We start from the raw sequence: 14,880 nt of genomic DNA, 5'->3' as shown, positions 1-14,880 counted from the left end.
AGAAAGTTTTGTATTTAAAGTGATAGTTTAAATACCCTGTAGGCCCTGTAGTTTAACACTTCGAAAGTGAAAGTGAGTCTTTAGGTATTCTTCAGTTTAGGCAAATAATAATGTAAGTACTCATGAATGACCGGATCTAATTCTAAGTCTAACCCTACACCATAGCCCCGAGAAGATACCGGCGCGAGAAACACGGCGAGACGCAAAAAAAAAGTATAGGTATATCAAATCTTATAAAGACGTTGTTCTTCCAGAAAACTTCGGTTTTTAATACATATAAGTAGGCAGGGACCCAAGTATAGTAGAGTTCAATAGAAATTGCATTCCAAACCAATTTACCTTCATTACATACTTTTTAACTACAAGACTGCAGGTCAGGATCCCGACGACCCAAATAAAAGTTCGATTCTTAATGCACTTATATAAGATTCCAAAGTACTGGTTTAAAAGGGTTTTTGAGGTTGAAGAGTGATTAATTTTTTTTTCTGGATTGTTCTGTGTACCTATGTCATTTCTGTATTTGAATATTTTGTGTGTATTGTGGCAAACAAATAAACAATTTATCTATCTATCTATTTGCAAGAATTGAACAAGTACCTACTAGAATGGTTTTAAATTCAGGTACTTCTTCGCTACAGTACTTTATCTACCTATTGAAATCTTTTATTTGTAGCAATGAATAGTTGTGTTAATTATTAATTATTAATATTTTAGTGAAAACAACTCCTAAAAATGTTAGGTTAATGTCAAAAGCTAACGAAATCTGTCATATTTGTTTACATAATTTGCTGCTCCTATTGAACTCCGACTAAAACCGTTTTAGACCTAGATAGTATATAGTTTTCATAATTAGCAGATTTTAATCTTTGGGAATATGTAGACTCAACTCGTAGCAACTTCGACTAAGTTCCAATAATTTTTTTTTTATAATTAAATATACAGGAAATATCAAAATAAGACCTTAAATTACTAAGTGAATTTATGTAGTGTCTTTTATAAAACTTTTTTGTAATAATGTATTCGATAGTAAAAGCAGTAAATCAGATAAGTACAATAAAGTTATACAATATATTTTTAAGGATTCTAACATATCAATATACACAGTCAATCATCGCAAGGCAACAAGTATAATTAATTTCACATTTTTAATTTTATTCTAAAACCATAAATTATTTAACATACCTATAACAATTACATTAACAAATCATTCTCTTAAACAAGTAAATGACATTGATATACAAATGCTCTTAATTACAAACAAAAATTGGCTTTTATAAATTAATAAATAATATATAGTATAATATATATAGTAGTGTGACTACTTAAAAAAACACAAATCAAAATATTTAATAAAATAATTTGATTTAACATTTAAAACTTTCGCGGTTTAAACACATATTAAATCACATTTAGAAACGGGTCTATCGCGAATTTATTTTGTTAACTTTATTTACCGACGTTTCGACACAGGTTTCACTGGTCGTGGTCGCGGCTAACTGACGTCCCAGCAAAATGTCAAAACAGAGATTTGTGTGATTTGTGTGATAAAGGTAACAAAATAAATTCGCGATAGACCAGTTTCTAAATGTGATTTAATATAATTTGATTTGTTCCCAAACTTGTTCATAGATGGCAGCACCAGTCTCTCTCGCTACAACGTAAATCCGTAAGGAGTTCGTTTAGGTGCAAGCGCGCACTGCTTGCCCTTAGAGCTGGTCAAAGACGCCTAGTCTTACTAAGATGGCATATAGTCGAGAAATTCGGACGGGCACCGCCGTGGCGGGGTGGCCTAGGGGTTCATGGCGTTAGCCGCGATAGCTAAAGACGCCGGTTCGAATCCGGCCTTCATCACTGAAGGGCTTCGTCACTTCTTCTTTAATATATGACATCTATTACAGTTTTTAATAAATAACTTAATAATACTTAATCAACGTCACACTGTCACACTTATTACATAAAACTTTTTGATAGCAGTATTCTCTAATGTGAGACATATAACTAGGAAATATAGTCGCTTGTCGGCAAAACATGGAAACCCAGATTTGTAACTTATCATATACTGCTTAAAATGCATAATTGAAAAACAAAATGGAAAATACAAATTCAGGCGTGAAGAAATGTAGTATTGTATGTATGTAACTTAAATAATGAATGACTGGTTAAGGTTCGTTCATTAACGCCTTCTGATAACCTAGCAAGGGGTCGAAACTATGTATACAATATAAGACAGAAAGCAATTCAAATACAGGATATAGGGTGTTTCCTGTAACAGGAGAATTAAATTAAACTGGAGGCTGTACTCCTCAAACTGACCAACATTTGTTCAGCAACTTTTAAAAATAATATTGTCTTCGGTTACCGCGATAGTTACTCATGAAATAAAACTATGAAAACGGATTATATCGCGTATATTGAATTTATAATACATCCCGACGTTTCGAACCCTTTACACCCGTTGACCACGAACGCTGTAAAGGGTTCGAAACGTCGGGATGTATTATAAATTCAATATACGCGATATAATCCGTTTTCATAGTTTTATTTTAAAAAAAACTTGTGTTTTGATTTTCGTTACACTTTAAAGTTTATTCTAAGAAGCAATGTATTGAAAAATTTGTTATGTTTAAAACACACAGATGGCAGCGTACATTGAAAATAATATTTAATTAGTATGAAAAAGCTATAATCTAAAAATTTCATAATTTTAAAAAGTTGCTGAACAAATATTGGTCAGTTTGAGGCGTACAGCCTCCAGTTTAATTTATTGCTCCTGTTACAGGAAACAGCGTGTATAAGACATAAGACTAATACTCAGTTGACATTGATAGATTTTAGACGACTGAAAATATATATATATATATATATTTTAATATAATATATCTTAAAACCTTTCCAATCTAACTAGTGATATAATAAAATCATTTTAGAATGAAGTTGGTCGGAAGTTGGTAATACAATATAATGTATTAAATTTTGAAGAATTATACTAATATGCTACACGAAGGCCGCCAGTAAAGTATAGGTAGGTACACTAGGTACATACGCCACCATATGATATATCGGAGATGCTATGGTGCCTCTATTGTCAAAGCGTTAGATGGGGTGTTCAGATATTTTGAGCACATCGGCCGCTCCGATATATCTGATGGCGACTGTACAAAGATTATTACTATCTAATAGGAAAGTATCACTAATGAAGTAGATCCAGGCACGCCATCTGGTGCTATATATCATATGTACAGCTTAGGTACTTACATTTTATGTGTAAAATAAAGGACGTCAGTTTCGTGCATAGAGTAACATATACTAGAGCGGTACTGTCATAGTAAATTTTGTAACCACAGTAAATTCACTGCCGTCTGTCGACACACTTTAAAACCTTAAAATGAAGATTTATAAAAATACGATAAAATGTATTTAAATATGGATACATGATTTTTTTTATTTGCATTAATTATTTTTATGATTTCGACCCATTTTCTTTCACTGATGTGCGTTAAAATTGTTAAATAACAAACGAAACCGTCAACGCCATCTATACGACAGTAGGCCAAAGCTTGTAGCGCCCTCTGAACGAGAATAAAATTTTCTTGATTTTCGAGGCACGTTTTTTCCTTAGACTGTATACATCTATTACGGAGTTATATCTATCTTTGGTTTCGTGTAAAAATAGTATTAAGATTGTTAGTGCCGACTCCATTTCCTCTTGAGCACCACGCCAGTAGCAGATACATTTTCAGCACGAATGACCTTTTAACAACCCACTACACATAATATCTGTCAAAAACATACGACGCGGGATATACTTAACTGACTTGTAGGTTAATAAAAGGATATGGTTACAAGTGGCTGTTACTGAACCGGTGAGCTCCATCTTAGGCCCTGTCTTCACTTTCCATCAGCCCGCGCAGCATGGTTCCCCTATCACTAAGGCCGTCACTTTCGCACTCACATACTTGTTAGAACGTGACAGGCATGGTGATAAGCGTACCGTGCTACGACCCCAGGTGTGACTAGGGCCAATCGCCGATCAGTTAAAAAAAAAAAGAAAAAAAAAAGTAAGCAATGCGAAAAGATGATATTGAGCTGATTGGAAGAAATCAGCACTGTTCTGTGACAGATTGTTTTAAAGTCTAAATAACAGCTAAGTATTTTACATTAGCCGGTAATAATCTCTTTGATTCACTCTACAGATAAAACATTACACAAAGGAGCGTATTTTTGAAAAGTTACATTGTTTTTGCTTAAGATAAAAATGAACTTACTTTTTACATTATGACCAAAATTCTCACAGCTTTGTCTTTCATTGTTCGCTTGTCCGCGAGTAGTAAGAGTAAATTCGTTAATTACTAAATTATTAAGTACGCCTACACTTCGAGGTATTGACAATAAACAGTATTAGAAGAAAGGTATAAGTAAGTACTAAACTCTTTAAGTTACATCACATGAAATACTGCGCGCGGAAACGCAACTACATAACTAATAAACTAACACACAATGTCGAAATAAAATAAATTATTTAATCCTTAATCAAATTTTAAAAACTCATTACTAATAATACGTATGAATAAAAATCTGGGGCCCATTTCTCAAATGGTATTAGTCTAATATTATTAGTCCACGAACGGTCAAATCGTATGGGTTACCATGGCGACGCACTAATAATATTAGTCTCGAGAAATGGACCCCTGATGGCAGACTGTTCTTGTATGGCCATCATGTCCACTCGGTGCGCCTTTACATCTAAAGACCAAGCGAGGGGCTTATATAGATAGAGGCAAAGAAATAAAATATGCAGTATGATAGGACATAATCAAATCAAACCTCTCAGTCTGAAATTCGGGACATTCGGGTTACTGATAAAGAATAATAAACCTGTACACTATTTTAAACGCACAACGATGAGATCACAAATAAGTGTGGTAGGTTATTAATAATTTTTGCAAAGTATAACAAAGACTTTGGCCGGTTGTAGACGCCCGGTGTTTTCGCCGTTACGTTACGCGACTACGTCCAGTTTTGTGTAGCTACTGACAGCTACACCCAAGATGACAAGACATTGTCGTCGAACCCGGACAGTTGTCCGGCGAAAGCACCGGACGTCTACAACCGGCCGTTCACTACGTATTATTAAATAGGTTTCTGAACGCGGCTAATACGATAATAGGTTTTAACTATAAAACTCCCGTGAGACTCAAACATATTAGATTATTTTTAAACCGGGTCACTCACGTATTATTAAGTCGAATAGCTCGACATGTTTCGGTCCAATTTACATTTCGTGTACACGCCGCGCCCTCGACCAGTGAAGACGTGTCGTGTCTCCGTGAAGACGGTCCTCGTAAATTGGACCGAAACATGTCGAGCTATTCGACTTAATAATACGTGAGTTTAAAAATAATCTAATACGATAATAGGTTCATGAAATAAAACTATGAAAACGGATTATATCGCGTATATTGAATTTATAATACATCCCGACGTTTCGAACTCTTTACAGCGTTCGTGGTCAACGGGTGACTGAGGAATCCGTTTTCATAGTTTTATTTTATGAGTAACTATCGCGGTAACCGAAGACAATATTACGATAATAGGTTGTTTAATAAAGTAAAATGTCACGCTATGTTAACATGTTTGTCTAAATGTACTTCATAAGTTGTTACTCTAACTAAATATAGGCACATTACGAGTGCCATTTACTAAACATTTACAAAAATTGTTAAACATAATTATGTTAGGTCGTAGTTTATGCTTGTGAATATTTGAAGACATATTTTTACGTAATATGTTTCACGGTTCCAATTCGTTCATACTTCGTAAACACACAAAATTCATATATTTCTTAAGAGTCACTAACAGATATAATTAGATAAGCTCGGATAGATTTAAGTATCGAGACAGTTATTTTATTTTTAAGTAGGTATAACATTGAACATCAATACAGTATTTGGATGATTAAACACTCGTTTATTGAAGATAGATTAATTATTATGTAAACTCAATTTTCCTACAAAGTTAGTGGACAAAACGCGTCATCGCCAGACTAAAAGTTAAAACAACAAAGTTTCTCATAGAAACTTTTCATGTCATAGGAAACGATACCAGTGGGTGTTTCCAATAACACCACTGCAATATGCAATGCTCGTAAACTCGTGCTCGTATTAGGTACTACCCGACTCTTGCCAGCTCAGATATATCGGACAATGGTTTTACTTTTATGAGTAAATTTTAAGAACTCAGACTGTGATGTCGAATTAAAATTAAAATTTGCCTATTTATACGCTTACTAGAAGAAATTTAGACTTATTAAGTACGCTAAAATTAACAAACATTACAACTTATATACAAGTGTATTGTATTAGATCGTATACATTAGTGGCATAACGGAGTAGGTACCTATACAATTGGCTCCATGCATGAATTTATTTTTATTTTTGGATTCATAATTAATATCGTTGGAACACCGGAAATGATTACAACTTATATACAAGTGTATTGTATTAGATCGTATACATTAGTGGCATAACGGAGTAGGTACCTATACAATTGGCTCCATGCATGAATTTATTTTTATTTTTGGATTCATAATTAATATCGTTGGAACACCGGAAATGATATAAATACTTTTGTAAACCTTAACATTATTTTATTAAAAAGTATTTAAAATGTTGAAAATTTTTGAGCGGTTGAAACGCTCATAATTTTTGGCGCGAATTCGACAAAGCGTGATGACGTCACACGTTGGGCGGCCCAACTGACGTTTGCTACTAATGACACTAATCTGTCGAACGCGTGACGTCACGTGGCGTTTCGAGCGTTTCGCTCACTAGCTTTTCGCGGGTAGTTTTTCCGAATAAAACAAATTTCGTTCAAATATAAACTTCATGCATGAGGCTAATTCATCAGCTCACCGCTTTAAGTTCAGGTTCAGACGGCGTCGTCGGAAAGATTAATTGGTAGGTAAGTAATTCTGCCACCGTTGTGTAATGGCTTTCAGACTAATCTTATTTGATCAATTAGGCACCTAAGTTTAAGTTACTTGGCAATTCTTGTTGTTAAAATATACCGTAAAGTGTCTCAAGTGTAACACTTAATGAAATGGTAGGTCGTTAGACAAAATGGTTAATAATGAGTTCTCATGAAACGCACAATTATACATAAAACCAGATACTTAATCTAACATTTTAACATAATCATTCGCATGTTCAAATCAACTTGAGTGATAGCTTTAATCACACTTTATTAAAATACTTAACTACTCGTTTTAGGACAAGATTATGTGAAACATTTAATTGACTTAATTTCCAAAAAAAGATCTAAATATCACTTTGGTATTAGGAGTATGATAGTATAAGAGTTTCTTAAAAAAAGCATCGCGCCGCACCGCTGGCGAGCGCGTTGCGAACTTTGTTCTTTCAAACTGGTGTTTCCAGGTCTTCCGACACTAGTTGAAAGTGCTCCTGACCTGGAATCGAGGAGGCAAATCTGTAATTAAACCCACTTATAGAAAATCTTTTTCATTTTATTCAATAGGTATTTTCATCAATAAGTCGGGAATAAGAATTCAAAGAGCTTGGTAAAGTGAAGAGGTATTCAGATTTAGAAATCTAATACGGTTTCGATATTGATATGATACGATCGCTCGAGCCACAAAACGCTCGCTTGCACGCGCGACGCTGACGTCACAAATGTGTGGCGGTCGGCGAGCGTGCACGCTCGTGACGCTCGGAGCGTGCGTTTCGTGGCCGAGGCATTATTCAACGCGCGAGATGCACTGCCAGTTGCGTCAACATCGTATCATAACAATATTAAAACCTTAAGAGGAAAGGGGACGACCGCTTTTCCATACAAACGTAGCGTAGTCCCCATTTTCAACCCTGGATATAAAAAAAATTTTAAATTAAAGGAAAAATTTACACCTCCGGCAGGACTCGAACCTGCGACCATTGGAACACCGGTCCATTCCTAAGTAAAACATAATTAAAAAAAAAACTTTTAAACTCCTCTTCACACTTAATTAAACCGCTGAACCGATTTTGTTGAAATTTGGTATAGAGATGGTTTGAGTCCCGGGACAGTACATAGGATAGTTTTTATAACCAAAATCATCTTTTGAGGGTGTAAAAAGTGGGTTCGAAATTCGAAAAACATACTCCATACAATTTTTTAAATGCTCCAGCTTTGTTTGATATATCTACATAAATAATAAATAAATAAATATTATAGGACATTTTTACTCAAATTGACTAAGCCCCACAGTAAGCTCAAGAAGGCTCGTGTTGTGGGTACTCAGACAACGATATATATTATGTAATATACAAATACATATAAATACATAGAAAAGAACAATGACCCGGGAACAAATATCTGTGTCATTACACAAATAAATGCCCTTACCGGGATTCGAACCCGGGACCATCGGCTTCATAGGCTGGGTCACAACCCTCTAGGCTAGACCGGTCGTCAAACATCAAACACACACACACAAAACTACACTACACCAAATCTACATCAAAACTAAATCAAATCGTGTCTTAATATTTTTATTAATATCCAGAGAGGAAAATTGGGATACGTATGTATGGAAAGACGGTTTCGGGACGGTCGTCCACTTTCGCCTTAAAAGTTGTAAAAATCTGTAATACCGCTCATTTTGGGGTGTCGGAGCTGCACTCACTCTCCAAGTAGGCGGCGAGGTCTCGGTCCTCGGCGTGCAGCGCCAGCTGGCGCGGCGTGCGGCCGGCGTGGTCGGCGTGCGTCAGGCTGGCGCCGCCCGCCACCAGCATGCAGCACACGGCGCGCCGCTTGTTCGCCGCCGCCTGCATATGCCATAAGTGCATAGTGCACACCGATACACCTCATATTGCAACTAATGTTTTTTAGGGTCCCTTTGTTTGACATAATTATTGAAAGTCATAATGTAATGATTGTCATATTATCATTAGCCATAATTCTGAAACCTTTCAGGATTTTCCTCGGGTTATCCTGTGGCTCCGAGTCCTATGGATAGGTTAGGTTAGGTTATAGGTTTGTTTTATGGCAATCCTGAAAAGTTACGCGTTTCTGAGAAAAACCAAATTATACTCTAAGAACAAATTAAATTATTTTCTATGAAAATATTTTAATTTGTGGTTTTTCAAGAAGACACACTACTATTTAAACTATAAACTGAAATAAAGCGCGCAGGGGGCGCCACAAGCCTTCGGGAATTGTCATATACTTGGAAATTTCGACCCATGCCATCGTGGCCGGATAGCCGAGCGGTTCAGGCACCTGTCCGGTAAACGGGGTACGCTGGTTCGATTCCAGCTCTGGACACTGGAGGCTTTGGTCATTTTTTCCTTCGTATATGATATTTATTTCAGTTTATGACTTATGATAATATGACAATCATTACATTGTGACTTTCAATAATTATGTCAAACAATAGACCCGTTTTTTTTCATGCTTTTCTATCAATCATTTTTATTTCGTCATCATAGGTGTAAATATGTAGATTTAGCACAGGCGATAGTGTTTTACATGTAACAGCTATGACTTTCCTTTCCGGCGTACGATATTAAAAATATAGCTAACTGAATACGATTAAAATATACGTTATTCTGTCTGTACCTTGTGGAGCGCCGTCTGCCCGCGCTCGTTATCGGGTATGTTGAGAATGGCGGTGGGCGCGCTCGCGATCAGGTATTTGACGATCTCCTTGTTGCCGTAGCGGGCGGCGACGTGCAGCGCGGTCTGCCCGCTGGCGTCGATCGACAGCAGCGAGTAGCCCGCCGCGTGCAGCTCCTTCAACTGTTTACGTTTGTTTACTTCATTAACTAACTGGATTATTTCAATAACAAAACTTCCGTGAGACACTGACATATTAAACATATTCTATCTGTGGAAACTTGTAATATATCTGTGGAAACTTGTAATTGGCTCACTGCTTCTGTTATTACCTAACGTGTTACTTCAGCTGTAAGTTTCCTAATAAAAAAAAATAAAAAAAAATTACGGGTGTGTGTGCAACCCATCATTTGACAATAATGCCGTAAACGAGGGTAGTTTCTCGCCCCCCCTGCCGCCACCGGCGCCCGCGCCTCGTGCACGGGCGCGGAGGGCTGCGCCCCAAGTCTGCGCCGGTCCGTCACCGTCAACGCAAGCTCCTCGGTACGGAGTGAAACATGTCGAGCGTTTTTCGACTTAAAATACGTGAGTGACCAGTTGTTTAACTGGATTATTCTGGATATTGGGCACCCGAGACGAGAGGGTAGCGGCACAGATCATATAAGTAGCGGGCAAGCGGTACTTATCGCGACTTAGACATTTCTCTATAGACAGCAATATTATATAAGAAAAAACTTGAAATTAAGAAAAAAGTATGATCTGTGAATTTTGCGGTTGTTATCATACCTACTAATATCTTGCAATTGCTTATAAGTAAGTACGGTCAGCATCACAAGTAGCGTCAAAAGTATCTCACAGACATCTCTATAGTTGGCGTCCAACGTACTTACATCTTTATCTATCACAGCCATTTCTATTTCTGCAAAGTTTAGATAATGGTAGATATTTTAGCGCGTACTTTCATCCGCTACCATTCATGCTAAATGTACCGTATACAATGTGTGGCCTGTAATAGGAGCAAAAAATTAAACTGTAGGATGTACTCCTCATACCGACCAACATTTGTTCAGCGACTTTTAAAAATAACTTGCGTATTTTTAATACACTTTAAAGTTTTTTCCAAGACGCAATGTATTGCGAATTTTGTTATGTTTAAGGTGTGACAGGCAACGTCAATCACAATGATAATGGCGTACATTGAAGATAATATTTATTTTGTATGAAAAATACGAAGTCTAAAGTCTTCATTATTTTTAAAAGTCGCTGAACAAATGTTGGTCGGTATGGGGAGTACAGCCTACAGTTTAATTTTTTGCTCCTATTACAGGCCACACATTGTATATTTAAATTGAATGACTTATATAATAAAATAGTTTTCTAAAAATGTCTATAATAAAAACGAACAAGTACTTTACCATTTTCAAATCTCCAAGTTTGGCGGCCTTCAGGAGAGCCTCTGAAGTTTTCTCCAATAAGTTTCTGTAAATAGTTACACATTTACCAAATGTAACTACGATTATGACATCGAAGTATCATCGAAGGCCTTATAAAAGTTACATTTAAAGCTTAAGCTACAGTGATTAAATTATTAATGTTATTGAAATATTCCACAGAAACTATAGGTACGTAAAACTATATTTATATAAATAAGTATAAGTAGTTTCCGAAGGTGGGCAAAGTAACACGAAAAAATTTTACGAGTCGTGTGATTTTTGTATTTTCGTCAACAAATCTAGCATTTACATTTAAAAAAGTGACATTTGATGAAGTGGAACTGCTGATGATGATCAGAATGGAACTCTTCAATGACACATAGTTCACGTTTGGCGATTTGTTTTCTTCCTTATGGACCCAGACCTAAACTTGGACCCGGATTCGGACCCGGAGCCGGGTCTGAACATGGACCTTAACTCGGACTCGGACCCGGACCGAACTTTGACCCAAACTTGGACCCGGACAGCCGGACACGGACCCGGACTCGGATCCGGACCCAGACCCGGACCCGGAAATGCTACTAGAAAAGTAGGTTAGGTGGGTGGTTGGGTTTTGAACTGCGATTCTCACAGAACAGAACTGCTATCAGAAAAGTAGGTTAGGTTAGGTTAGAGCTGTGACCCTTACAGAAACGAAATGCTATCAGAAAAGTAGGTTAGGTTAGGTTAAAACTGCGACCCTTACAAAAACGAAATGCCACCCGTGAACATGATGCATGTAACTGCGTCGAAATATCGGGAGCTCACAAATAATACAAAAGGTAATCACGGTCTATATCCCGGTCAATATAAGTCTAGTGAAACTAACTGTGAATCATTCAAAACTAAACGAAATGCTACTAGAAAAGTGGGTCGCTTTACCTCCTTTTCTACATAATTAGGCAAAAGATGCTGTCTTTTTCATTTCATTGTCTGGAATCTAAGAGTGCACCATCAACAATAAGTGAAATTTCAACGGCATCCCCCATTGAAGTCGGTTTTCATTGAAGTGTTCTAAGTAAGTACACCCTATTTATAATTATCCACTTAAGAGAACGACATAAAAAAAGCTATTTAAATATTTTGAAAAAAAACCGTTGTGTTCGTGGTGTAAGGCTGCGTTTCGACCAGAGGATGTGCGGGGATGCGTTGCGAGACTTGCAAGTTGCAAGGGATGTGTTTGTTAAGAACCAATAGAATCACTTCATTTGTTTTACTAGCTCAGCGTGCAGTGATTCTATTGGTTCTTAAAGATACATCCCTCGAAACGCATTCTCGCACATCAGATGTTCTCTAGTCGAAACGCAGCCAAAGCCGATTGTAAAAATACGCCGTTTTTTTTTGATTTCCGTTAATTTTAAGGGCAGATTCTTCAGGTTAAATAAAGGTAATTTCTCTAAGAAACTAGTGTTTTAACTCTTACGGTTTTTGAGATATTCAATAAATAAATTTAATTGCTGAACCTGTGTAAAAGATTCTTCATTGCCTCCAAATTTTATTAATTTTTAAGTTTCGTCAGTAAAGAGTTTTCTATTGATAGCTATTCACTCCAAGAAGGTTACTGAGGTAAGTTAGTTTGACAATTTCGACATTACCTACTTTTCTTTCATTATGTGTCACACTAACTTTTACGTAACTCTAAAAGACCTTTTACAATGCAATATTCATTTATTTTGTATGAAAAAGGAAAAAAAAATTTTTTTTTCGAATTTTACAAAAAGCGATATACCAGGTAGCTTCTATTAATGTACCAAGCAACGTATCGAATTTAACGGAAATCAAAAACAACACGGTGTATAAAACTAGGCCATAACTCTACTGCATGCGGTCGAATGCTGATAGCGACCCTGCGGCACCCCATCTAAGGCGGATTTGGCACTCGTTGGTGGTTTTAGACGGTAGTCCTCTGGTTAGTCCGTCATCCCTCCTGGTTCCCCCGGACCAGGTGGCATGCGTAAACTACTCTACTGGAGTCACAGGGCCCATCCTGTATTATAGGTACGTTTGTACGTGTTGTTCTCACCTATAGCCAAACACTTCCGGATCAAGTCCATAAAGTTTTTCATGAATGCTGCATGCAATAGAAGAAAGAGAATAGAGTGCAGATGTCGAACTCAAATTACTAATGTGCGATGTGCATGTGACAACATGAACTATCATGATTACATCAACTAGTCATCTATTGCGTAACTCACTTGGGGTACCTACAGCGTACAGTAAACCCGCATAGCTCTAGTCTTTGAAGCGTAGGCACCGAAACTCCACAGTATATTTTTTTGATTTGCTAAGCGTGCCATTCATAAGTGCTTTTTGCTATGCCAACTAGAATAAAGAAAATTTTGTATCTGGAATCTAACAAACGCATTGCCAATTGGCTTTGAAATTTACATTTATATTGAGCGATGCCACCGGCATATAGGTATAGCTACAGCGTGTTAAGGTGTTATTACTTTAAGTTTGATTTGATTTGTTACGATAGCATAATGTAGAATTTGTACACATTACCCACACACACCTTTTTATGTCTAAAGTTGATACACACACACATGTGACTTACGTTTTGAATCGGGCTATAGCGTCTTGGGACGGTGGGTTGTCCTTGGATAGGGGGCTGGTGCACAGTGGTGGCGAGGTAGATTCCTGTGCCGAGGCTGACGCTTTTAATGCTGAGTGTTTAGACGTAGGAGGTGGTTGAACCTTCGGTGTAGGGGCACGCGGTTTAGGAGGTTGCGGGGCTTTGCTTTTAGGGGTTGAAGGCGCAGTATACGACGGCGGGGGCGTTTGCGGAGTCAGCATGTCTTCCGTGCGGCCCGCACTGCCCAGACCAGATTCGCTGTCATAAAAATAGTACAGAATTTACACGTGATACAGATTGTCTCTTTCGAAAGTAGAATGCCAAAATGGAACTTAAGGCTAACTTTTAGTTGTGAATTATATTTGTCTAAAGCTTAACCTACGGGACTAGAAAAATAAATTAGAGCTAAACATGGGGCATTTTCTATGAAAAGGGTGAAAGGGATCTTATTGTCGATGGCGCTTACGCCGTACAGCGTCGCGCGGCATTGTATTTATATCGGAGCATCGTTTATAATGGCGTAAGCCCCATCGACAATAAGGTCCCTTTTTATAGAAAATATCACATATTAGCCTCCGTTGATCTTAAAACTACCTAGTTGACTAAATTAAGTAAAAATGATACCTAGCATGAGATTCAGGACCGTCTAAGGAGACGCCCGCGCTCGGCGTGTCGACGCTCTGCGAGATGTCGAGAGAGACGGAGAGGCCGGTGGTGGTCTCCAGCGACATGGAGGGCCCGGAGCGGTCCAGCGACGCGGTGGTGTCGGGGTGCGGCGTCGACTCCTCGTCGGGCGTCGCCGGGCCCGGGTCCAGGATGAAGATGTTCTCGTTCCCGATGTCCGTCGCGTAATGCAGGTGCTCTTGGGCTTTATCGATTCGGAAGAACCGCTCCGCTGTTACCGCTGTTATAATATTATAAACGTGAGATATTTTTTTTTATTAGTCGGCAGTGCATAGTTCAAAATGGAGTGTATGAAACAGCCAAATTCTTTTTCGTGACTCCAAGAAGACATCAATTCGCGACTCCATCGTCAAGGTACCATAATAGGGATGTTGACATGAATCGCGAATATATAAATGTTATGTTTCTACCATAACAGGGAATATTAGAATGCTGAAAATCATATTTTGTAAGTGTAAATATGCGTAATAAATTAATTAAAAATAATGTAAAAGTATTTAAAATAATGTCCAGCATCACGTGACTGCAAACGCAAATCGG

The 14,880-nt window shown here is 37.5% G+C and overlaps 1 protein-coding gene across 3 annotated transcripts in view; it reads right to left on the bottom strand.

Moving 5' to 3' along the window:
- Positions 1-14,880, bottom strand: part of LOC134741613 (eye-specific diacylglycerol kinase) — a 329,906-nt gene that overhangs the window by 262,972 nt on the left and 52,054 nt on the right. Inside the window, exons 12-18 of one of the 3 annotated variants that reach the window (XM_063674462.1) lie at positions 14,281-14,560; positions 13,639-13,914; positions 13,105-13,152; positions 11,025-11,088; positions 9,613-9,792; positions 8,678-8,819; positions 4,208-7,465 (exon numbers count right to left, since the gene is read on the bottom strand). In XM_063674462.1, coding sequence (XP_063530532.1) covers positions 7,416-7,465; positions 8,678-8,819; positions 9,613-9,792; positions 11,025-11,088; positions 13,105-13,152; positions 13,639-13,914; positions 14,281-14,560 — 1,040 coding nt within the window. In that variant the 3' untranslated portion in view covers positions 4,208-7,415. Of the gene's footprint in view, positions 1-2,582; positions 7,466-8,677; positions 8,820-9,612; positions 9,793-11,024; positions 11,089-13,104; positions 13,153-13,638; positions 13,915-14,280; positions 14,561-14,880 lie in introns of those variants that run through there. The other 2 variants (XM_063674464.1, XM_063674463.1) reach the window with 2 other exon arrangements.

This window comes from Cydia strobilella, chromosome 5 (genome assembly GCF_947568885.1).
Source record: "Cydia strobilella chromosome 5, ilCydStro3.1, whole genome shotgun sequence".
In the NCBI taxonomy this organism is placed as follows: Eukaryota; Metazoa; Arthropoda; class Insecta; order Lepidoptera; family Tortricidae; genus Cydia; species Cydia strobilella.
This window is presented reverse-complemented; position numbering and strand designations above follow the sequence as displayed.